At 47.5% G+C, this 24,036-nt stretch overlaps 1 protein-coding gene across 7 annotated transcripts in view; it reads left to right on the forward strand.

Annotated features, from left to right (window-relative positions):
- SH3KBP1 (SH3 domain containing kinase binding protein 1) overlaps positions 1-24,036 on the forward strand; it is a 336,262-nt gene that overhangs the window by 280,843 nt on the left and 31,383 nt on the right. For all 7 annotated transcript variants that reach the window (XM_055565562.1, XM_055565558.1, XM_055565556.1 and 4 more), the window contains 4 exons: positions 2,412-2,463; positions 5,138-5,218; positions 8,005-8,164; positions 22,229-22,314. In XM_055565562.1, the coding sequence (XP_055421537.1) occupies positions 2,412-2,463; positions 5,138-5,218; positions 8,005-8,164; positions 22,229-22,314 (379 nt within the window). The remainder of the gene's footprint in view (positions 1-2,411; positions 2,464-5,137; positions 5,219-8,004; positions 8,165-22,228; positions 22,315-24,036) is intronic.

The raw sequence follows: 24,036 nt of genomic DNA on the forward strand, positions 1-24,036 counted from the left end.
GGAACGGCTTCAGCAAAAGGAGGCTCATGCGAAATTGGTTAGACAAATGTTCCAACAACTGAGAGTGAGGAAGCCATTCAGGGGGTGGGCATGGTTGGGGCTGGGCTGGGAAGAATTGGGCCAGAGGGTGTTGGCAGTTTCATACATAAGAAATGACTCTGATCCAGAGGTAAAGGAAGGTTAATTGGCAGGGTTTCAATGATAAGTTCATTCGGTAAACACATATCTGTCCCCAGTCTCATTTCTACAGAGACAGAGAAGGAGGGGAAAGGAGCCAGGGTAGAGAACTGGAGGGGGCTGGCAACAGGGGAGAGAGCAGTAAGCCCTGGGAATGGAACACATTGGACTGGTGGAGGGCCTGCCCCCATGTAGAGGGGACCTTGCAGGATCCTTCTTTCTTTATTTTCATAATGAAGTTTGGACGCATGTAGACACTACAGAAAAATATTAAGGAAGCACACATATGCACTCATAATCCTACAAGAGATCAGCATTATAGATTTCTGTCTTTCCAGTCTTTTTCACATTCTGAATGCATTGTAACATAGTTGAGCTCATACTCTAGCTGCAATTCGATACCCCTTTTTCCCTCATTAATGTTAACAAAGGACAGTTCCTTGTGTTTTTGTAAACTCTGTGTAGTTTGTGGCCGTGAGATGGTTTGTCTGTGGATGCCCTCTGGCAGCATGGCCACTGCACAGGGGTTAAGAGCACGCCTACAGGACAGATAGCCCTGGCCTAGACTCTTGGCCCCCTGTCCCGTTTACTAGCCTAGTGACTTTGGGAAATGACGTTATCTCTTGCAGCCTCAATTATATCATCTGAAAAATGGGCATGATAATATCACTCCTTTGAGAGTTGTCATGAGGCTTGGATGAGATGGTGCTTACTGATTCTCTCCATTTGTGAAACCACCTCCTCCTAAGAGGGAAGTAATAATATTATCTCCATTTTACAGATGGGAGCTTTCATCTAGGTGAGGTCACTTGCCCAGGGTCCACAGGTAAAAATGGAAAGAGCCAAGCTGTGTAATGACGGCCACATTCTGAAGCCCTGCCTCTTGCCCACCATGTTATACTCTTACTTGGGGTCACTTGGCCAAATCACCCCACTCATAGAGCAGAGCTGAAATTTCATATCCAGAGCCTGCATGCTGTGATACGCCCTGAGATAGTTCTTTGTGGGTCTCGTATTCTGTAGGTTTTACTGAAAACCATCTCTTCCTGTGCCCTGGTACTGCATCAGGAACCGGGAGGCACAGGTGGGTTGGGCACTTTGGCTGGTCACAGTAGTGCTTTTTCAGCATGCAGAAGAGTCTGTGGAGCTTTTTAAAAATCACAAGTATATGATAGCCAGAGAGGGCCAGGAGAAGTATTAGCAGCAACACGGATCATATGCTCAAACCTTTCCCAAGTCCATCTTTCCTTAATGATGTTTTTTCAAAAACTATTCATTTACTTCTTTATTTGGCTGGTCCAGGTATTGGTTGTGGCAGAATCATTTTAGTTGTCACATGTGGGATCTAGTTCCCTGACCAGAGAGCAAACCTAGGCCCCCTGCTTTGGGAGCATGGAGTCTTAGCCACTGGACCACCAGGGAAGTCTCCCTTAATGACGTTGATAATGAGATGGTTCTCTCCTTGCCTTTGGCTCCCTTCTCCCCTGTCCAAGAATGGCGTCCAAGAATTCTGCCCTGGCTGGACTCTCAGCCCCAGGACATTTGCCAAGTCCAGCCCAACTGCCTCCGTCCTATAGCCAGCCAGTCCTGGGTGAGCCAGGAGATGCCATTGATTGCATTGCTGCTCATCCCCCTCTAGAATGATAGGGTGCGAGAGAAAAATAAATAGCAGCTGATAGGCAAAGAAACTCCATTCCAGTGTCCAGGGTATGAATGGTCTGTGGGGGACCCTAGCAGCCTTGAGGTGAAAAGGGGCAAAAGGCTTAGAACCCTGCCCAGCCACAGGGGCTCCTCAGCCTGCATTTTGTTGCAGGTCCCACAGCCAGAGCCCATCTAATTTAGAGCCATTCCCAGTGACTCTTTCTGAATCGCTTGGTTATTCAGCAGATTAAATCTTAATTGCAAATGCGGTTTCAGCGTAGGAGTACCATTGTGCTTGCTGGTTTCAGGCCATTTTTGCTGAGCCGTGCTTTTCCAGAAGGCTGTTACAAATTTAGAAAGGGGGAAATGGTATTTCATTTGTCCATCAGAGCTTTGTTTTGCAGACTGGATTTATTTTAGTGTTTGTTTAAAGGTGCCAAAACCTGACATCCCTGGAGAGAGAATTGCTCAATTTTTTGGAGAGCTTCTTTGGACTGTCCAAGCTACATCTAGAAAACACTGTCTGTGGTCCTTATGTGAGAGGCCGGGCTTGCCAACAATCTCATGTGGTATCATTTTCATTAATTTTTCAGAGACCCAAGAAGCCACCTCCTCCCTCGGCTCCCGTGATCAAGCAAGGGGCAGGTAATGTACCTCTCGCTTCTGTCAACACACTATCTTTCTGTTTCTGTATGTTTACAGCATCCTGGGTAGAGCTCAAGAGCTTTAGATTCAAAGGCCACAGATGACCAAATTGGGAAGTAATGATTTGGTCTTGACAGGCAGGTTTTAAATACACTCCTGTTTTTCCTAAACAAGCAAATGTGTCATTAAAATGTATCCCCAATACAGCTACAACAGCAACAGAATCTAGCTTTCAAAGAGAATGACTGGAAAGACTTTGTTTTGGAATCAGCCAGCTTTGTTTGCTTTTTTAAAAAAATAAAAATAAACCACTTTTGTGGCCAGAAGAACTAGCTGTGTGCTTTGCCCGTGTCTGCCTGTTGAGGGTCAGCCTGGGAAGAACTGCTTCCCATGGGTCATGGCGTCCCTGTGCATGGATGGCAGTGCTGAATTTTCAGTTTCTGTCCTGTGCGGTTAACCAAAATTTGTACTTACTTCACTTGCCCCCAACAACAAAAAAGTGTTTTTTTCTAGCAATACTTTCCCTCATGACTCTTTTCTCATCTGGAAAAGAGTCCAGTTAATTCACTTTTTCTGTGGGCTTCAGATATTAAGGTTGAATAATATAGGAAGACTTGACGTTGTTCAACACTTGGTAACTCATTGTACACTGACGTCTCATACATAAAGATGAGCATTCCTAGTTCCCAGAAGAACTGCTCTTTAACATGGTTAGAAACACAGTTTAGGGAGAAATTCCTCCATGCATAGCTAGTTAAGTGGCATTTAAAAAAATTAACTCAAACTGAAGAAGAGCAGGGGTATTTTTAATTCTGCAGTTACGATATTCTAATATAGCATTTAAAGTATGAATACATTTCCCGATTGGTTTATTCAACCCATTTGTTAGGAGTGATTTTTTTCTTCTGGCCCATCCTGTTGGGGGTTAAAATCAGCTTGACCTCACATTCCTTTCCCATTCCCTTTGGCATAGTTGAGAATTACAGAGATTAAGCCCCAAAATGGGATGTTAATTGCATCTCCTGCTCAGCCCCCATCCTTGTTTGTGTTGAGCAGTTTAACTTTGCCACCTAGTGGTTCTGGCTGGATAAATATTTTATTTTGCTGAGATGAAAGCAGGCTCTTGATTGGCTTTTTTCTGAAGACCCTTTTCCCTAGATGCCTGAGTGACAGGTTATGGAGACCAAGGAGGTGAGTTGAGTGGTCCCAGGCTCAGGTGGCCTGGAATGTCATTAGGGTTGGATTCTTCATGGCAATAGGACTGTCCATTCCTCCTGTGTCTCTCAGAATGATGCTGAACTTCTTCATTAGCCTTAGGAGACCAGATTGTAGCATGGTAGGCAAATTCTTATCCTTTTAAAACAGTTCTACCAAAGGTTGTACTGGATCTCTAGGGCTAAAGCATGATTGGCGTTTAATCTTTCTCGATGACTACTACTGTTCTTTTATCCTCCTGTATAATCTTGGATGCTGCTTTGTGACAGGGACGTAGATATTCCTCTTTTCTTTCTCATTATATTTCCTTGTGTTTGGTTATTTGACTACAAAAAAATCAGGTACAGAACTGATAGAAATCAGATCCAGTGTTTAATTTGTAGTGAGTCATTAAAGAGATTAGGTAAAGTGTGTGTTCAGGGGACTCATTAAGTTCTTTTGGCCTCTTATGCCGTGTGATTGAAATTTTAGTACCAAGCACCCATCTATAGGGTTGGTCATATAAGGGATTTGTCAATCACTCAACCAAGTCCATAAATCAGAGGAGTACTTGTGATGGGTTTCATGCTTCAGCTATTTTCCAAGTGTTCTTATGAACCTGAGGGCACTGACGATGATGAAGGCCCCAGGCGAGGGAGCAGCTACAGTCCATGTGCGTGAAGAGGAAGTGTAAATTGTCCTGTTTGGGAAAATATGGTACTTGAGGAATTCAGATGCAAAGGACCTAGGGAAAACCACCTATTTTTTTTCGTTATATCCCACCACTTAAAGGGATGTTCAAGAGGTCCAGACAACAGTTATAAAATAAGTCAGAGGGATGTAATATACAGCACAAGGAATATAGTCAATATTTTAATAACATTATATGGGGTGTAGTGAACAAAAATATTAAATCACTATGTTGTACACCTGAAACTATTGGATTGGCCAAAAGATTCATTCAAGTTTTTCCATAAGATGTTACAGGAAAACCCAAACGAACTTTTTGTCCAACCCAATAATATAATATTGTAAGTTAACTAACCTTCAATTTAAAAAAAGAATGCATGTTCTAGTTACCATTGCTGCATAACAAACCGCTCCAAATTTGGTGGCATCAAACAATGATCGTCTTATCCCATGGATTTGTTTATTGATTTATACATATTCCCTACCCATACCACATGGTCTCCTGTGTCTACTTTGATGCTGAAGGAAGTCAGATTTAAACATCAAGAAATAGTAGTGGTGTTCTTGTAAATTAAGAATGTATAGGTAGGCAGAGTTAATGGCATATGCCAAAAGTGGCTTCTGCTCTGTTTCTAAGCAGCTTGTTTTTGCCAGATAACACCAGCCCTCAGATTAGGGGGGGAAAAAATCTGTTGACTTTGCTGTACCTGATAAATATTTTAAATGCTAGTGCATCTAATAAGTGGATAGGAAAACATTTGCTAATAATTGTTATCCTCCCCCTGCCCAGGTACCACTGAAAGAAAACATGAAATTAAAAAGATACCTCCTGAAAGACCGGAAACGCTTCCAAACAGAACAGAAGAGAAAGGTATGAAATCACATCTTCGTTGGCACTTCTGGAACAGCAGGGGACAGAACTGTCTGTCACAGGGCTACTCCAGATTACCCACAGAATTTGCTTTTTCTTTGCAGTATGCAATATGGTGATTATGGTTTTGTTTTGATCATTTTTAAATTTCCTGTGTCTAAGGAAATAGGAGAGAGAGTGATTGTGGTGCTTCTTTGGGCCAGCATTTCTCATCAAATGAAAAACACCCAAATAGTCATTTAACACATTGGGGCTCTTGCATCCCAGTCTTCTTGCAATTACCACCTTCCCCACACCAGACGCTTTTCACTTTCATGCATTGGAGTAGGAAATGGCAACCCACTCCAGTGTTCTTGCCTGGAGGATCCCAGGGACGGGGGAGCCTGCTGGGCTGCCGTCTCTGGGGTCGCACAGAGTCAGACACGATTGAAGTGACTTAGCAGCAGCAGCCACACCAGCAGCAACCTGAAGTCAGGATGCCGAGTGTGAGTCCCCCGAGGGCCCGGATGTACCTGCCACATTTTCTGGCTAGCCTAGTGCCCCAGGCGCTCATTACCTGCTGATGAGTGAGTATGGCTTAGAGAGATTCCCATCCAGACAAACGAAAGCTGTCAGTCATTGCTGGGCTTTTGACTCTGGCTACTGTATTATAGACACACGTCCCTGGTTAGGAATGTTGATGATGGGGCTGGCATGGCCAAACTGGGAGAAGCAGCCCGCTGCCCACAGTCCCCTTAAGGGGGTCAAAAATGATCATGTTCAGGAAAGTACCCTAACCTGTATCACACAGTCAGTTTTATGGCTGGGTTTGACTTCTATAGCCTGAGTGTCCCTCCCAAAGAAATTTGTATGCTGTGGAAGGACTGCTTTTATTAGGTGTCTCAAATTTGATTGATCACACATTTTATGGGAAAAATGTTAGGTTATTATTATTAACAGGAGGCAGAGCAAATTCCATTTTAAAAAGCAGTTATTTGTAAGTCACAAGAGAAATGCTGAATTAATGCACACAATTATTTGTAGGTGCTCCTGGGTGGCCTCATGAAACTTTATTGTGAAATGTAATATTTTATATCAGTGTGCCACAAGTTTTACCAACACTGCAAGTTCTTAAGAAGTTATACGTCTTTCTTTCAGAGTGAAGAGTTAAAACTTGAGTTGTAGAAGCTCACTGTGAAGGCCAGGTCTGCATCACAGATCAGTAAAATTACTCAGCATCCGAATAGTTCTTTGATAGAAGTGTGCATGTTGTGACATAGCTAAACACCGCCTCTGTCCTCATAGAGGACATGTGGCTGCTTTTGGGCTTCTCGCCAGGCTCTGTGTTGAGGACACTGCCTGCTCTGTTCCATGCTGACTAGCATATGGCCTTGGCTTACATGTGAACAGCCACCCCAGTTGGCTGGCCAAATGGCCACACACTTCTGCTTCCTTCCCCTTTCATGATGCCTTGCTCTAGGCCGCAGTGGGTCAGGGTGCAGATGCTCTGGTCCAAAGCCACAGGGAAGCTGGTGAACCAGCCCCACCTTGAGACTCGACCTCCCTAGTAGGTGGGCACGAACCCTCTCTCCCATTCGTTCCGTAGGCTGCCAGAGTGCCCGTCCCTCCCAGCAGGAGGAATCTCTGCTCCTTTGTATTTTAGCAAAGCCCTTCTTCCTCTGGTCCCTGAGGACCAGGAAAAGAGTTCCTAGCAATCCACACTCCCTTACTGAACTTTTGTGGGGCTGAGCACAGTGATGTCTGTATGATACCTGGTGGGCTTTTTAAAGCTTTGCCAGTTGTCCAGGTCGCCCAAACGACGTGAGTTTGTGTCTGCAAGTAACACGTGTTCAGGGTGCCAGCTTCCGAGTGAACACAGCAATGCTGCCAGTCCCCCAACGGGCAGCTCTCTGAAGCCCTGTCTTTACAGAGAAGCACGTGGGTGTGGGCTCTTCATAGCACACACAGGGCAAGGTGAATCTGGGACAGAATACAGGAAGCTGCCACCAAACCCTGCCCAGTTTGGCCACTAGATCTGGCGTAACTTCATTCTAATAGCTATGAAGCCCCAAACCCTCAGAAACTGATTACCTGTGAAGTCCCAGTTTACCTTCCAAGGTGAAACTGTGCACAGAGAGAATCCAGACTCAGTTGTTTTTTTCTGAAATGCTCCCTTGTTATTGGTTCCTGGCACTCTACACAGGCTGACCTGGGAGGAGACAGGCCTTTTTCTTCCCCACACCCTACAGGTCCCGCTGGTCATTGACCAAACCCATCAGCCATTTACCAGGCGCATGTTCAGTGCCAGGCCCCATGCAGGTCCTAGACAGATGCCCTTGGGGGCTGACAGCCTGCCGGCTGGGCCAAGCATACAGACACCCAGAAAGTATTCAAGTGGAGCTTGTTTATAAAGGGCTGTCCTTCATGGCTTAGGAAAGGGAGTAGTAGGAAAGTGTGCCTCTGAGGGTGGGTCCAGCTGTTGAGAAGGGAACATGATGGTGTGACATTGCAGCCTGGGAAAATGTGAGTAGGCCCAGTGAAGTGTGAGTGGGAGTTTTCCAAGGCTGGGCAGGACTGGAAGGACCCTCGGCCAGAGGGACCAGCATGAGTAAAGGCGAGCAGTGGCCTGTGATTCTCTAGGACTTTTTCTAACTTGACCAAGAACAGGTGATGCTCTTTGCTTCCATCCTCACCTTGGCAAACAGCATCAGTGTTTTGTTTTGTTTTTTTTTTTAAGCAAGAAGCACACAGTCTTCGGTACTGTCCCTTACATGAGTTCTCTCTGTCTTCCTTATGCTTCCTTAAAGAAAGACCAGAGAGAGAGCCAAAACTGGATTTACAGAAGCCTTCTGTTCCTGCCATACCACCCAAAAAGCCACGGCCACCCAAGACCAATTCTCTCAGCAGACCAGGCGCGCTACCCCCGAGGAGGCCAGAGCGGCCCGTGGGTCCCCTGACCCACACCAGGTACTGTGCTGCTCTTGATGCCGAGGGTGGGAGTGGGGTGGGGCAACCAGAGGACACTGGACTTTGGCCACTTGGGTCCTTGGTCCTGTTCTTGGGAAGAAGTGGGAGCGAGGCTGGGAGGCGCAGCATGGGTTTCAGGATTACAGATGAGAATCCAGGTCCTGGCATCTTGGCCCTGCTCACGTGTGGGAATTCCCTATGCACCCTTAGAGCAAGGCCAGCTGCCCTTCAGACCGGAAGTGCTAGGGGTGGCCTGCCTTCACCCCTGGAGGTCCTCTCACTGGCTGCTCCATCCCTGAGCCTCTCCCTGCTCTGCGGCGCCTCCCTCTGCAATCCCAGGCTCCCTCTGCCCTTGGCTGCACAGCCATATTGTGGGCCCCAGGACGTAGTCTAGCAAAGATTGCCTTAGTGTCCATGTCTGCAGACTGTGAGACCCTCAAAGGCAAGGGGCATGCTTCATTCAGGCATGAGTTCTGACACGGGCCCGGCAAAACTCAAATGTGTTCTGCTGCTGACTGTTAGTGTTAGTGATATGATGGGATTAGAGTTGGACAGTGTGCCTTCCAGACCCAAGATGCCTACCACAAGGAACAAGGGAGTGTTGCATTCTCTCCACAAGTTCATTGCTGGAACTTTCTACTGTTACTTGCACATTCTACGTGTTGATGTGATATACTGGAGCAGGTTGGTGGCTTAGAGTTCTTTATGTGGACCTGTCAACACATGGTCACTCACCGAATTTTTGTTCTTGTGAGCTAAGTTTGCATGTGGAGAATCTCGTGGGGCTTCGGTGCCCTTGTGCTGAGGTCAGGCAGGCTTCCGGGCCCATGTCATGGGAAGAGGGCAGCCTTAGCAGGTCACTGCCCCTCACCTCTCACTCTCCCTGTCTGTAGATTGCAGGGATCATGGAATGCATCTGAAAGGATGGAAGGATATAATTCCCAAGTATGTAGCCCTAGGGCTGTAAATCAGTTTCACTTCCATTGTCATATTTATGATTGTGTATCAAACTGGAACAAAAATAGCTCACTTTACATTTTAGAAAAAAGGTTTAACTGTGGTAAAATACACACAATACATGATTATCTCAGGTGTGTGAGCCCATTGGAGGAGCGGCTGGTTCACCCATGACATTTGGCAGGTGTCCCCCAAGATCCAGTGAAACAACTGCCCCCTATGATGTCCTGGGGGGAAACTAATGGGACCAGGGCCACTGTTGAGTTGGTCAGCCTCCTACGTGCTGTGTCCTCTTCTGCCGACTGACATGCACACCACGAGGCCACTTGACAGCCACAGTGACCTGAGCAAGGGCCGCTTCAGTAGCGTGGTTGGCCCAGGGCTCACACTTCAGAAGGAAAGGGGTATGTATGTGAACATTAAGTACTTCTGAAGAGAATATGTGCTCCACACCCAGGGAGGGTGGACCAGCAGAGGTCGTACATCACTTTGTGGTGGTGAAAGGAGAACAGAAGCCACGCTCTGCCAAATTCTTACAGCCTTCCAGGGACCACAGGCGTTTCAGTGAAGTCAATAACGATTTCCAGAATACTCCTGCCAGTCTCTCTAATGATCTGATCTGAAGAGAAGTGCAATTCCAGTAGCTTCTGCGCCTTCAAAGGTTGCTCTCAACTGTCTTGTTAGGACATAGGTGTGGGCCTTGTGGGCCATCGATTAGACCTCCAGGGAAAGTGGGCCTGAATGATAACTACCAGTCCTCTGGGCTCACAGAGGCCCCACTTCCCCGCCACCTCTGCTTAGCTCTTCCCTCCCCTACAGCTCTTGCAGCATCCAGTTGTGGGTCAGAAGGACGAGCCACTGAGGAAGATGCATGAGAGGGGTTTAGACAGAGGCTGGTGGGAAGCATAGCTGTTGTTGACCTCATGTGTGAGGTCTGAGCAGCCTGGGAGAGGAAGAGTGGGCAAGCCCCCGACCTCCCAAACCCCCAGGGCACTGGTTTGCAGAAAGGAGGGAGCGTGAGGCAAGCTCCAGGCTTCATTCCTGCCAGCCCCAGCAAGTGACAGAGCTGGACAAGGAGGAGCTGGTACCTGCTCTGGCCCCTTGCTCAGCCAGTTGGAGGGAGAACAGTGCCCACTCCCACTCAGTGGTTCTCAAACTTGAGTGTGCATCAGGGTCACCTGGAGAGCTCATTTGCACACATTGCTGGATGCCACCCCACAGATGCAGTTGGTCTAGGGGAGGTCTGGGAATTGACATCTCTAACAAGCTCCCTGGTGATGCTGACACTGCCAGCCCACATCCACGCTGTGAGAACCTCTGGTCTGCATTCCCCTGGGTTTTTGGTGGCACCTCCTCCCTTCCCTGTCTGCCTCTCCTGCACCCGTTAGTGCTCCCCAGCTGTCCAGTTAGCATGCCCCTCTTCTGGAAGCCTTCCCTCATCCCTCACAGTTGCTCTCTCCTTGAAACGCCTGACACCCCATGTGGAGCCTGGTGCAGGGCCCCCTGCTCTGCCACTTGGGATGTTCACACCCCCGGACTCCTTCCCCAGATTTAAAGCGGATCAAGAGTGTGTTTTGTCATCTCCACATGCTTTACAGGGCTGAGCATATGGTAGTGGCTCATTTAATACACTTGTTGAATGCCCTGGTTCCGGAAAGGGGGGAGGTGCCAGTGCTTTCATTTTGTTCACTTTGGCTCTACTGTACAAGCTCCCTAGCACTCATGTCTGATGTTCCAGGTCACCTTGCATGCCATGGATTTCAACATAACAAAATTTAAGAAGATTGAAGAAAGGCTCACTGTTTCTCAGTATCTCACATGCTTCATATTTTTTGCTAAGCAGTTATGTTAGACAACCAACTCATACTGGTTTATGAACTTGTTTTGCTCTGCCAAATGAGTTGACTCAGGGATGTTCGTGTCAAGTAGTTTTGTGTTGGTGGTCCTCCAGAGAAGGGATATTGTCTGCTGTGCAAACCCAAATCCTTGCCGGGATTTACCTGACGGGATGGGTGGATGGGCGGATGGATGGACGGCTGGGTGAACACATGGATGCACAATCACCATTTGCTGTTCTTACTGGAAGCGAGACATGAGGCGTTGCCTGTCACTCCAGCTGCAGTGTCTGGGCTTAGCTTCTTCTCACCCACCAGAAAGCTCGCCGCCAAATGTGGCTTCCAGAAGAGATCAATTTCCTTCTATTTAAACAGGAACTAGCACCTTTTAGAAAAAGGAATACATAAGTTCGGTAAGAAAGGAGTCATCTTCAGATGCATTCACTTAGCAGAAATGGATTGAAGGGCATCTGTGTGCCTGATCACGGGCTTCAGGAATCTCATCTAAGGGAACTGGAACACTGGCGTGATTTGGAGTCCATCTGAGCAGGTAGCAGCCTTCCATTAACATATTTCTAAACAGTAAATGAAGGTAGAAATGTAACAGAAAAAAGAGACTGTTTCAAAAAAAGTCAATAACAGAGTTAATTTACAAATCGAATGATGACAGGAGATCCCCCTGGGTCCTAAGTGCCTCTTTGTTTGGAAGTCTGTGCTTTGGGGATATGTCAGTTATCTCACAGTGTGAAAACAGTGTCTGCTAGTCTCATCCAGCCCACCATGTAACTAAGGCAGTCATCCAAAGAGCCTTCTGCCTACATCTATCTTCATACCTGAAAAGAGCCTACTTACTTTTTTGATATTTGATCATCAAGGTATTTCAAATGACAGAGTATACCTAAACCTTTTTGTATGTGTGTTGTATACACACAAATGAACATGTAATGTTGTACATCTCACAATGTGTAGTGTCGATTTAATAAAGATAGGGTCAGAAACCCCCATGAGAAGAGGTCTTGAACTTGAGAGAAGGGACCAAAAGGAAGGGAAAAAAAAAAAAAAAGGAAAATCCAAGGAAAAGCTGGAAAGAAGCAGGCTGTCCTGAGCTCTAGCAGTCTGTTGCAGTGGGAGGCAGTGAGCCAGAACCTGAGCAGCAGAGCAGGTGTGTGCCTTCAAAAGAAAATAAACCCCAGAGGGAAAGAGGTAGACGCAGGCTGGATAGACCAGAACAGCTTTGTTAATCTTCCCAAACATGGACACCCCAAGTTGTAATAACCCTTCATTTTCTTCCCAAAGAACAGGCAAGTGGGAGTAAGACCTTTAGTCTGCGTTGCCAGGGAGCTATGCTGGTTGTCTGGGGCAGCACAGGGAATGGGGGGCTGGGGGGACGGAACTTGAGTGATAGGGGCTCTGGGATGGAGGGAAAAGAAGTAAAGCCAAAAGAAGTAAGAGTCTGTGAGATGCGCAGGGATGGAGTGGGAGCTGGAAGTGGAGAGAGTTGATGGTCAGAGGTACTAGAGATGCTGGTCAGAAAGAGGAGATTGGTGTTCACAAATTCAGAGGTGGAGGGGGTCTGAAGATGGACATATCCACAGAGGGAAGGGCCCTGAATGTGGGTGGCTGAGGGTGAATGAAGGTTGTAGGTGCTGAAGGGACCAGGGGAAGGAGGGAGGGAAATGGATCGCCTATATGGCTGTCACAGGCTCAGGAAGATGGCAAGAGCTGAAGTGAGATGAGGCTGATGTTCTCAAAGCCAGTATCCTCCCAGGTGGATGTCAGTGCATTCTGGGAGTTGATGACAGTCAGTCATGAGAAAGTTTCAGTAGTCAGAGTGGTAGCAGGCCATTAAGTCAAGAAGTTTTTAGGTGGCTGGAGTTGGTTACTGTGGCTCAAGCACCGCAGAAGGCACTGTCCCCTGGCTTCAGATGTGGAAGCCTGTGTCAGAGGAGGAATCTGAGTGAGAATACTGGCAGTCAGGTCTTGGACACCAGGCTGTGGGCATGAGGCCTGGTGGTTTCCCAGACCTGTGCTTCTTGGAAATGGTCTATTCCTTTAGGTCTTAAACACACCAGGCGCCTTTCACATGGAAGGCTGAAGGCTGTGTGGAGTCTCCTGGAACAGGGAACAGGTGTGAGGGACCATGGAGTTGTACATTTTTCCCTCATAATGAAGAGGGATCTCTGAATATCAGAGAAACCCTGGGAGATTAGTGACTGTTGAGTCCTGAGACATTTTAGCTTGAGGCAAAGATTAAGTAAACATTTATATGCCAAATATCAACTAAGTACTTAGGGAAGGGCAGATGTCTCTCTGGAGACCAACTTGCCCACACAGAAATTAATTTTTCTTTAGATTTATGCAGGCATCCAGGCTGCTTCAAGCCCCTTGGGATACAAATTAGCCCAAAGTAAGCCGGTCTAGTGGTTCTATGACTTGTGTGGTCCCTGCACCCACCAAAAGAAAGCATTAAAAAGAAAAAAAAAGACCTTTGCTCTTATTAGCTCTAAGATAATCAATCATTTAATTTTTTAAAAAAAGAGGGAAAGAAAGGTAGCCAGAGTGTACCCAAACATTCCCTAAGCAGGCATGTAGAATGTGTACCCAGGTGGCCAGGCCACCATTTTGAGTTTGGATTGCTTGAGTATTCTAAACGTCTTTTCAGAGATTCCTAGGGATACGGCATGTGATGCTTGAGTGTTTCCCTTCTTCTCTACAAGTCAGGACCAAGATATGTCTTTGGGGAATTCAGGAGAGATCTTGGCTAGAAATTACAGAGGTAGGTGTCACTGGCTCGTAGACAGTAGTTACAGGCATGAAATGGCTATAATCACTCCAGGAGATTACAGAGAAGAGGAGCAGTGGGTACAGACAGCAGTGGGGAAAATTGTTACTTACAGGGTGGAGGAAGGATGAGGAGCCGTGGGAAAGGGTGGGTGGGCAGTGTGGCCATGGAAGCTAGGAGAAGGGAGGGTGGACTGGCTACAGGCCAGTGGGTCTCACACTTGAATGTGTGTCTCCATCACCTGCAGGCTTGTTAAAACGCAGGTCGCTGCTCCCCAAGCTTCTAATTTAGGAGATCTGGGTTCAGGCCTGAGAATTTGAATGTCTAGCAAGCTCCTGGGGCTGCTGCTGCCACTGGTTTCCCACACCCACTATGAAAACTGCCACCAAAGTGAGAGCCAGGGAGACTGAAAGGCACTCGTGGTCTTTGGTCACTAGTTGGCCCTTGGTGATCCCAGTCAAGCTGATTCTGTACAAACTCAGGTTGAGTTGAAGAAATAACAGATGGGCAACCGAGCACATGTAGACTTGTCTTGTGAGAAACTCAGCTATGGGGAAAAGATGAAAAATGGGCGCTAGACATGAACTCAGTGATAAGAGAGGAGTGTGTGTGTGTCATTCATTCATTTCAGAAATGTATCAAGTGCCTCCCCTTGACCAGGCCTTCTGGGTGGTAGTTAACTCTGGTAACCAGGCCAGACCTTCTTGCTCACCCATTGCTCCCTGGGCTTTGGAGCCAGCCCCACCAGGGTCAGAAGTCCACCCCTCTGCTTCTTTACCCTGTGGCTTTGGGCACGGTAGCCACCTCCTGAGTCTCCATTTCCATCACTACCCCCAGGGCACCTGGCTCCTCAGCTAGTACTTGTGAGGCCCTCAGTCTATCTTTTTTCCTCGCTGAGAGAGCTCAGTGGGTAACCTTACGGGGAGAGGGGTTGCCATATGGTGATAAGCAGATCAGGCTTGGTAGCCCTGAGGGAATGGGGAAATAGGGACACCCTCAAAACTGCACAACAAGGGGTCTCCAGGGAGTGGAAGCAGAGGGAAGGCTGGGGCCCGAGGGAGGGCGGGTGATGTATGGCGCACAAGAATCCTACAGGATACTAGAGAAACACCTGGTCATCGTGTAGAAATGTCTGTGCAGTATTTGCTGGCCTCATTTCATTTGTATGTATAACTCTCTCCATACATCTTTCTACCCTCACAAAGAATGAATTTTATTCCCTGCAGCAAGATCCAGCAGTAGTGTGGTTTAGCCTTAGTCCAGACTGAGCCACATTGATTTTCCTGCCAGTGATGGCCAGAGGCAGGCAAGGAATCAGCAGCAGATAGTGGCACCCTGCATGGGCACAGTACTACGTGGTTCCTGTGATGCTTTTCCCATGGGCTGTTTCTTTGAACACTCTTCCTCCAAGTGACACCCACCCCCAGACTCTTCTCAGAGTTGCTTGATGATGAGAACTCCCTCCTCCAGGCATCTGAAAAGCCCCTTGCCCCTCTGAGATACCCGGCTGTGGGTCTGCAGATGAGGGCTGTGGGTGTCATCGTTCTTTGGCCTCAGGGGCTATGGGGCTCGTCATGCCCTGGATGGGCTCTGGACGGAGGCCTGTTTCCACACACACTTGCAGAGTCTGCACAGAGAACAGAAATGTGGGGGAGAATTGAGCGGGCAGTGTCCCATCATCTTCCAAAGTGTCTTCACCAACTATAAATAGCCAAGCCTCTCTGTGCTCATCCAAACAGGGACACGGTGCAAGGGGAGAGTTGACAGGAAAACCACTCTCTGGTCCCCGCTTCCTGCACCCCTGGCCTCACTGCTGCCACCATTTTGTCCTTTTCTGAAGGAAAGATTCAACCTCCCCAGGCAGGAGGGGCCCAGGAAGGGCCATTATCACTGCTTTTTTTGTGAGAGAAATAGCTCTAGAAGCATCAAACATATGCATTTTGATTATCACTGCCCCAAGGGTGGTGGGCAAAGATAGGGCTGGGTGTTAAGAAGCTTCTATCGAGTTTCAATGTGGCCATCAATTAACTGCATGATCTTGGGCTCATAGCTCCCAGCCTTGGAGCACAGCTCCCTTGTCCATAAGAAAATGGGGGCTTGAGCTGGGTAATCTCTACTCAGTTTTCATAATCAGAGCCTAAGTCTGAGATGTTATAATAAGGCAGCCCGGAAAGCAGGGGAGAGCATTCACTTCCTCTGACCTCGCATCCTCAGTGCATAGTTGGACCAAGACGAAGGAGGTGAGGAGTAAGATAGGGTGATTTTGCATCAGAAGGGGCTGATAAAACAAGGTTGCAGGGTTGGAGCAAGAGAGAGAGAGAGAATCTGCAGTCGTTTCTCTGGCAACTTCCCATCTGCCATCTGTCATCCCTGTAAGTGGCTAGACTCCCAGGCAGGATCCATCACTGACTCAATGGACATGAGCTTGAGCAAACTCCGAGAGACAGTGAAGGACAGGGAAGTCTGTCACGCTGCAGTCCATGGGGTCGCAAAGAGTCGGACATGACTGAGCAACTGAACAACAACCCAGGCAGGATGAAAGCTGGGGGGGAAATCAAAGATTGAAGGTGCCCCCCAGTGATTTTCTGAGAACAAGGTACAAGGATTTTCTGCTTCTTTTTTCTTTCCTTTCTTTCCCAGCTTTTTTTCCCCCGTAACAATTTTTAGACAGTTAAAACCCAAGCATTTACATGATAGTAATAGATCCTGCTGAGGGTCCAGAGGGGAGACTGACAAAAAGATTCATCGTCTGGACTTGGAGTCTTTCGCTTGGTAGGAATAAGTAGACTCACTGTTTCCCTTCATCCCCACTCCCCTCTAGAAGGGTTGTGGGGTCTTTTGGGTGGATTTTAGCTGCTGCTGTTAGTGCTGCTGCTCATTCATTTATTTATTGTACTTGTTTCCTTGCCTCGGCCTCCTGTGCACTTCAGCATCTTTTCCAGGCCACATGTCTTGGCTTAACTGTCCCAACTTGGGCTAAATTGGGCCAGGCCACTGGCTGAGCTCATGTTCTCAGGGGATGCGCATGGTGCGTCTTCCACATTTCCAACTGTTCATGTGTCCCATCTCATGTCTCGGATCTGAGGGGGAAGAGCAGGCCCCTCTGGGTTCAGGTATGTGATTTTTGTTTATTATTAGCACTTTTTAGCTCAGGGAGCAAAGGCGATGTCCCCAGCCTTTGCAGTGAGCTGCAGTGACACGGGTGGCCAGGCCTCCACCCTGCTACACGGTCTCCAGGACCAGCAGGCTGAGTGAAGCAGCTCTGAGAAGTAGTCAAGAGCTTGCGCTCCAGAGTCAGAGTAGGTTCAAATCCAGATGCCACCACTCTGCTAGTTTTATAACCTTTTGTCGGCAAGTGACTTCCTCTCACTGAGCCTGAGTTTCCTGCTCTATATAATGAAAAGAAGGGCCTCCCAGGTGGGCTTCTCTGGAAAGCAGCCTCTGTGGCAGTGTTTAGAATGCAAGATACGTGTAGGGGTCAGTGCCTGTGGGGAGAGAGAAGGAAGCCATGTTGGGCAGAGGGAGAAAAGTTGTGATGCTGCCTTACCAAAGCTTCGGCCAAGTCCATGGAGCTCTGGGACTAAAACAGCCCCTCTGACTTGTTGATGTTCAGTTGAAATGACTGAGACTTTTTTTTAAATTAATTTTTTAACAACAGAAGCATTTTGTATTAGGGTCTAGGCGACTAACAATGTTGTGAGTTTCAGTTGAAAAGCAAAGGGACTCAGCCATACGTATACATGTATCCATTCTCCCCCAAAACCCCCTCTGAAATGGCTGAGACTTTTATACCATGAAGCGTGGGCCGCCCTTGAAAGGCCGAAGGAGGCTCCCTGCAGCTGAGGCGGTCCCTGGAGGGGCCGGCACCTCTACTAGCAGTGTGGGGGGACCCACTTCACAGAATGGGGCTCTGGGTGGTGCAGCTCTCTGTCTGCCACACAGAGGAGATTCTTCAAGGGACAGTTGGGGCGGTTGAATCTTACATGGAAGGATCTCATCTTCATGCCTGGTTCATGGTAGGCAGCCACTCAAGTGTGGTACTGCTGTTAGTTCTCCGGGATTGTGGGTTCCACTTACTCCTGCCGGCCGGATGTCCTTGGGCTTGTCAGCCCATTCCCTGCGATTTCAGGTCCCTGGCCTGAGCATGGGGACTCTTGGTTGCTAGTTGCCTACCCAAGTCACGTATTTTAAGTGTCCATAATCAAATCCGCTGAAGAAATACAAGAAAAATAACATTATTTTGGTTTAAAAATCAGAGTTGAGTGAGGGTCACATTCCGACATTGTTGGCTATGTGGGGATATGCCTGCTTTCTTCTATTTTCTCCTTTTATTTAACAGCCATGGGCATAGAAACTCACCATAAAAAATAATCCTCATGGGAGCTAGTAAACTACAAAAGGATGAGCTCTTTCCTCTTTTGTTGAATTTAGTAACATCCTTTTTGCCAAAATGGTACCCATGTGTTGGGCAGACTGGAGGAGAACGGGGACCACGGAGGGCTGCAGCCTCATTGGGTGTCAGCCGCTCCAAACATGTGCTTTGGAGAATTTCAGAAATTCTGCTATTTTTCAGAACTGAAATTCATTAGCTTTGTTGTAAGCATCTATAAATACAGTGAAAGGCATTTACAAATAGACATTGTAAAACGCTTCCACACCCACAGTCTGAACACTGTCAAAACACCAGCTGCAGCTTCCCTACTTGGAAGGATCAGCACCTTTTTTAAACTGCACCTACTGTGTTTTCAAAATAGGCTTGCTTCTGGCCCTGTGTAGAAGATAATTTCAACTGAAAGCCTGTGTCTGCTTTTGGCATGAGGGATCAGAGCTCATTTAGAGATGGGGGTGTCCCAGTCTCCTTCCTGTCAGAATATGGCAGGCACTTTAGAATCTGGGGAGGGGTCATTCATGGGCGCTGTTCCCTATTTCTTTGGGCGGACGCGTCTCATCACCTGGCCCTGTCAGTGGAGGCTTTGTAACTCTACTACCCACCCACCCCCGCCACAGCTGGTTCCCAGGTGAGCTCCAGGTGTGGTCACGGGATCACAGAGGCCCCTGGATCGGGGAGATCCTTAAAGGAGAGTTTGTAGGTAGGGGCCAGGCAGTCTTGTCTTTTACCTGGATGATACTATTGGGGAGAAATGGGAGCGAACAGAAGCTGCCTGAATTGTATGCATCTTTTATTGAAAGTGAACTTAAAAAAAAAAAAGAGTGAACTTTCAAAGGAAGGAAAAATTCACCTATAGGCTTATCCTGGAGACAACTGCTATTAACATTTCAAACTGTTTCTTGCCCATCTTTTTCCTATGTATGACTCGGTTTGTTTTCCATCGCTTTTACATAGGTGTGATCATACTGAATGTTGTACAACTTTGTCTTTTGGGGAAAAGTGCGATTCTTATAAATATATAATGCATTCCCATTTCATGAAAAAAAGGCAAATGTTCATTCATTCCACAAGTATTTTTGAGTTCCTGCCATGTACTAGGTGCTGGGCTGGTGCTAGAAATCACCCATCAGAATCCCCAGGAATAGCCATTCTAAATACATGTTCTTCTAGCCTTAAAATAAAAAATCCCTCTTCCTAATATATCAGAAGGGCATGTGGGTGGCTGTGAAGTAAGGTGTATGTCAATTTTAACTCATGTTTTTTAGTTGACATTGTAACATAAGCATTTGTCCCTGTTGTCATGAACTACTTACACATATCATTTTAATGGTTATATCAAAGTCCATCAAATATCATAGTTTTTCAACTGTTCCCCTATTTATGAGAAATTCCAGTTCTTTTCAGTTTTTCTATATTATAGATAATGCTGTGAGAAACATCTTAATCCACAGAACCCATTTGTGTATTTCAGACTATCTCTTTAGCATAGACCCCCAGATGAATGTTTCAAATGCTATGAATATATACCGCATTCTGAAAAATTACTACTTTTTACCCTGCCCTGGTCCCAAAAGGCTTGGAGGTAACTTTCGAAAATGCATATAAAAGAATAAAATAGTTAAAAGGGTGACAGTAAAGTGGAAATAAGGGCAGATAAGTAATACAGCCCAAGATCAGATGAGCACAGTAATGCACATAGAGTGTTCCACAGCCCCTCGGGAGAGGCTCATGTTGGACTGGAAGCTTCCATGTGTCAGACCAAAGAGGGAAATGGTAGCTACAAGATTCACAGTTCCCAAAATGCAAGAATAAGCCACGTGTTCAGAAACAGCTGAGTTGTTCTGACATACACGTGGTTCACTGATGTACAAAGTTCCTCCCCCCACCTGCACCTCCAATACCCCCACCTCTGCCCTGACGGTCTCTGCAGTGTCACCTCCAATCATCCTCCCCTTTGGCCAAAAGAAAAAAAGGCTAGTGGAATTAACTGGACCTTCCTTGCCTGAGTGACGTCTCTCCCCGGACAGAACATGTGTTCTCATAAGTTTTAGTCCTTGGTGTGTTCCCAAAGGACAGAGTTGGCTGGCTGTGAGCACAACTTGAGTTTAGTCCGGGAATCGGGAAGATGACAGCCCTAAATCATTCCAGCTCCATAGCTACCAAGTAACAAGATTAAGAACCCTCAAGAATTTTTAAAAATGAAAGTGCTTTCTTACTAAGAGTAAGAAATGCATTTCTAAAGCATTTCATTCAGAAGGTCACATTTAAATTAGCAGATGCAGGAGCCCTGCCAGTAAAGTGTTTTGAAATAAACGTCCTCAATCCTGCCACTCCAGTTGGCTCAGCGTCTGTCCAGGCGAGTGTGCTTGTGGGACCTGGGCTTCAGTAGCCAGGGGATATGGGGCGGGGGTTACTTGTGGAAACTCAGCCCAGGGGACCCACAACCTTGGGGGTTGAGGCGAGGCAGTCTCCTGCTCTCACACAGTCCTCAAGTTGTCTTTCCTCTTGGTGGGGACCAAGCCATCTAGCCTAGCCCTGGTCCCGTGGAGTTCTCACCTCTGCTCATCTTCTGGCAAAGGCGCTTGAGGTTGAGAGTCAGTCTTGTTCATCTGGGAGCTGAGGGAAGCTGATCTCTTTCTCCTGGGCCTTCTCCGCTGATCACAAGGATATGCGTGTCATGCTGAATTCCACCCCTATCACCTCTTCTTGAGTGAGGAACCCAGAAATCTGCCTCTTACCTCCAGGTTCATGGGTCGCCAGCTTCAGCTTTCTTCTGTCCCCATTGCCTCCGGGACACACCAAACCCCATGGAACTCAGCCCAGCACCATTGACCTTTGCCAACTGACCTTTGCCAACCTTTGTCCTTTCACTCCTTTCTGGGGACCTCAGACTTCAGCCCTGAGACTCCCTGGCCAGATGCCTCCCTCCCAGATGCCTTGGGCCCTTGCTCTGTCATGTCCTTTCTCCCTTTTCCTCCAAGGCCCAACTATAAGGCCACCTTCTCTGTATGCCTATGGCCTGCCCACAGGTATCTGTCCTGACCCAGTTCTTGATTCCCCGAAGACTGAGATGCCCCTGTATCTTACTCAGCCTATGCCATGTGTGCTTGGGGTTCTCTGTCTGTCTCTTTCCCCCATTTAGACCATGAAACACCTCCCCAGAGTGGGTGCCACCTGGCTTGGCCCTCTCATTACCAAGTATCTCTCATTGCTCAATAGCCATCAGTGTGGTGGGTATTTGACAAATGCTCCTGGAGTGAATCTGTTACTTGTTAGTTTGGCTACATGGTGACCACAGGGGTTGTGACAAAAGTCTCTTGCTTTAAGAGCAAAGATCTGCCTGTTTCACTTGCCATCACAGACCTTGGATAATCTAGTTTGTGGCTCATCTCCCTGAAAGGGTCCCAGAACTGCCCATTTTCGGGGGACTTGGAGGAATCTTCTGCCTGTGCATGAGTGGCCTGTTTCTCTCATCATCTTGGAGGCCTGTCCCCATCCTCCCAACGGGCTGCTCCTAGCCCACATACAGAGGAAAGTCTCTTGTGTCCCGACGGGCCTGGGGGCACCCACCCAACAGCTGTCTCATTTTACGGGCCCCCACCCCAGTGCCAGCCGTCAGGCTGCCAGATCTCAACTTGACACCTTGTGCCTGTCAACAGCCTGGCTGATGCCTCAGCTCCAGGCCAGAAACCCTTTTTCTCAAGGTTAAAAGTAGCCGACCTTTGACAAGTGGCACTGGCTAAATTCCTGTCTCCTTAAAAGGGAAGCTCCCGGTTATCGTTCACTGGTGCTTATTTGGCCATGGGGCGGGAGCGGGCCCTGCATCACACCCTGTGGGCCAGCAGGAGGATTTGTGGCTGAAGGTGCCTTGCTGAACACTCGTTATTAAAATAGCCATCTTTGAAAATGTGTGCGGGAGAGGAGGGCTTTCAGTGTATCAGCTGGTTTGCACCAAGGCCCACGTGGTTGGACAGCTTGTCGGCTCCCATTGGCCCCCTCCCAGGAAACAGTGCGACCCACCCCAGGCGCAGCATACCCCTTAAATTGTGTGCAAGAAAGCTGACAAAATGATTATTAAAAGACTTGTGTCTTTAATGTAGGGGTGACGGTGCCAAGATTGACTTGGTGGGCAGCTCGATACCTGGCATGCTGGACAAGGACCTCTCAGATCGCAGCAATGACATTGGTGAGTAAGGAGAGCATTCTTCGTTCTCTTTGTAAAACTTGAAAGGAACTGCAGAGCGCGGTTTGCCCCTTCCAGTGGCCTGATGTCAGCTAACACAACCATTTAAATGCGAAGCTAATGGCCCTCGGTCAGTTTTGATGTTGCAGTTTTCTAAGGAAGGGACGTGAGGATGGTTTCCACATTAAAGTAGAATGCCTGGGATTTTTACTCTCCCTGACCTTAGGAGAAATTCCTTGCGAGGTCTAATGAAAAGAAATGATGGATAAACCTTTTGGAGAAGTGGACATTAGCATTTATATTCATATTTTCCAGCGATTTATGTATTTAGTGTAAAAAGGTGAATGGGTGGACATGCCGTGTGGCAGAATTCACTGTAGATACAGCACTAAGTGTTTTTACTTTGTGTTAAAAATGAGCTTTGGTGGAGTAATTGCCACTTAGTTTGGAACATGAGTTTTCCTAAGGTCAAGATCCCACCATGTGGCAAATGGGAAGGTACCTGGAGCCTGTGGGTAAACAAGTCCGAGGGCTTGAAGCTGGGGGTGTGCGTGGGTGGAGTGTGGTCAGGTGCATGCTGTTTGGGTGATAGCCCTTTGAAGAAGTCTGGGTTCAGGGACTACATTTCTTTCATCTTTACATCTTTATTTGTATCCATAATGGCCAGAAGGATACGTTTTGGAATTAGCCTTTTATAAGTGAAAGTTTTTATTTTGAAATAGAGGTTCACACACAATTATAAGAAACAGTGAAGAGAGATCCACATCCCCTTTGCGCAGTGTCTTCCAGTGGTGACATCTTATGAAACTAGAGTGCACGGTCACAGCGGGATATTGACATCGACACAGCCCACGGGGCTCTTCAGTTGTAGCAGTGCTCATGTGTGTTTAGTTCTCTGCACTTAGGTCACATGTGTAGGTTTGTATATCCACCACCAGAGTCAAGATGCAGAACATTTCTATCACCGCTAGCATCCCTCGTGTGGCCTTTTTATAACTATTAATACTAAGCACACCTCCCGCCCCGCTTCCCTTCCCTAAGCTCTGGCAACCACTATCGGGTTGATTTGAAGTGGAAGGTTCTAGCATGATTTGCCTCAGCTGCTCAATTTAGAAACAAATGGCTGACAGTTAGCAGGCCTTGTAAGAGGTACTGGGGCGCCTATCATGAGCAGTCTCATCACCTGGGGTTACTCTTTTTGGGGTGCTGTTTTATTCTGAACCTACTAATCGAGTTGCATCTTTGCAACTGCTGACCTGCAGTCTGGTCCGGTCTTATGACAGCCTGGGAGTACGATATGTTGTTGTGACCGTAAACACCACAAGTACTTGCCCTGGTTCAGAAACTCTTTTACATCCTCTCATAGCCTTTGAGAAGCCTGGTCAGGAAGTGTGACCAGGAGCTTTTGACAGCTTGGGCTGATGCAACAATAATAGCAGCACTGGCCTGCTGCAGCTTTGGACCTGGTTAAAGGGCAGAAAAGAGCAGAGCGGCCATTGGCTGTGAACGAGAAGGAATCATCAGAATGAGCGTGATTAAGTCCTGGTTTCACTGCTATGGTTCAGCCTTTGGGCCCCGTGCTAAGGCTGGCTGGCCCATTGGCAAAGTGGCAGTGAGGGTCCCATGGGGAGCCCCCAGGAAAGGAGGTGTTACCCACATCCAGGATGCACAGGGCTATGCCCTGCTGTGAAGGGCATTGGCCCTTACGCCTTGTTTCCTTTGGGT

Source organism: Bubalus kerabau, chromosome X (genome assembly GCF_029407905.1).
Source record: "Bubalus kerabau isolate K-KA32 ecotype Philippines breed swamp buffalo chromosome X, PCC_UOA_SB_1v2, whole genome shotgun sequence".
Lineage (NCBI taxonomy): Eukaryota > Metazoa > Chordata > Mammalia > Artiodactyla > Bovidae > Bubalus > Bubalus kerabau.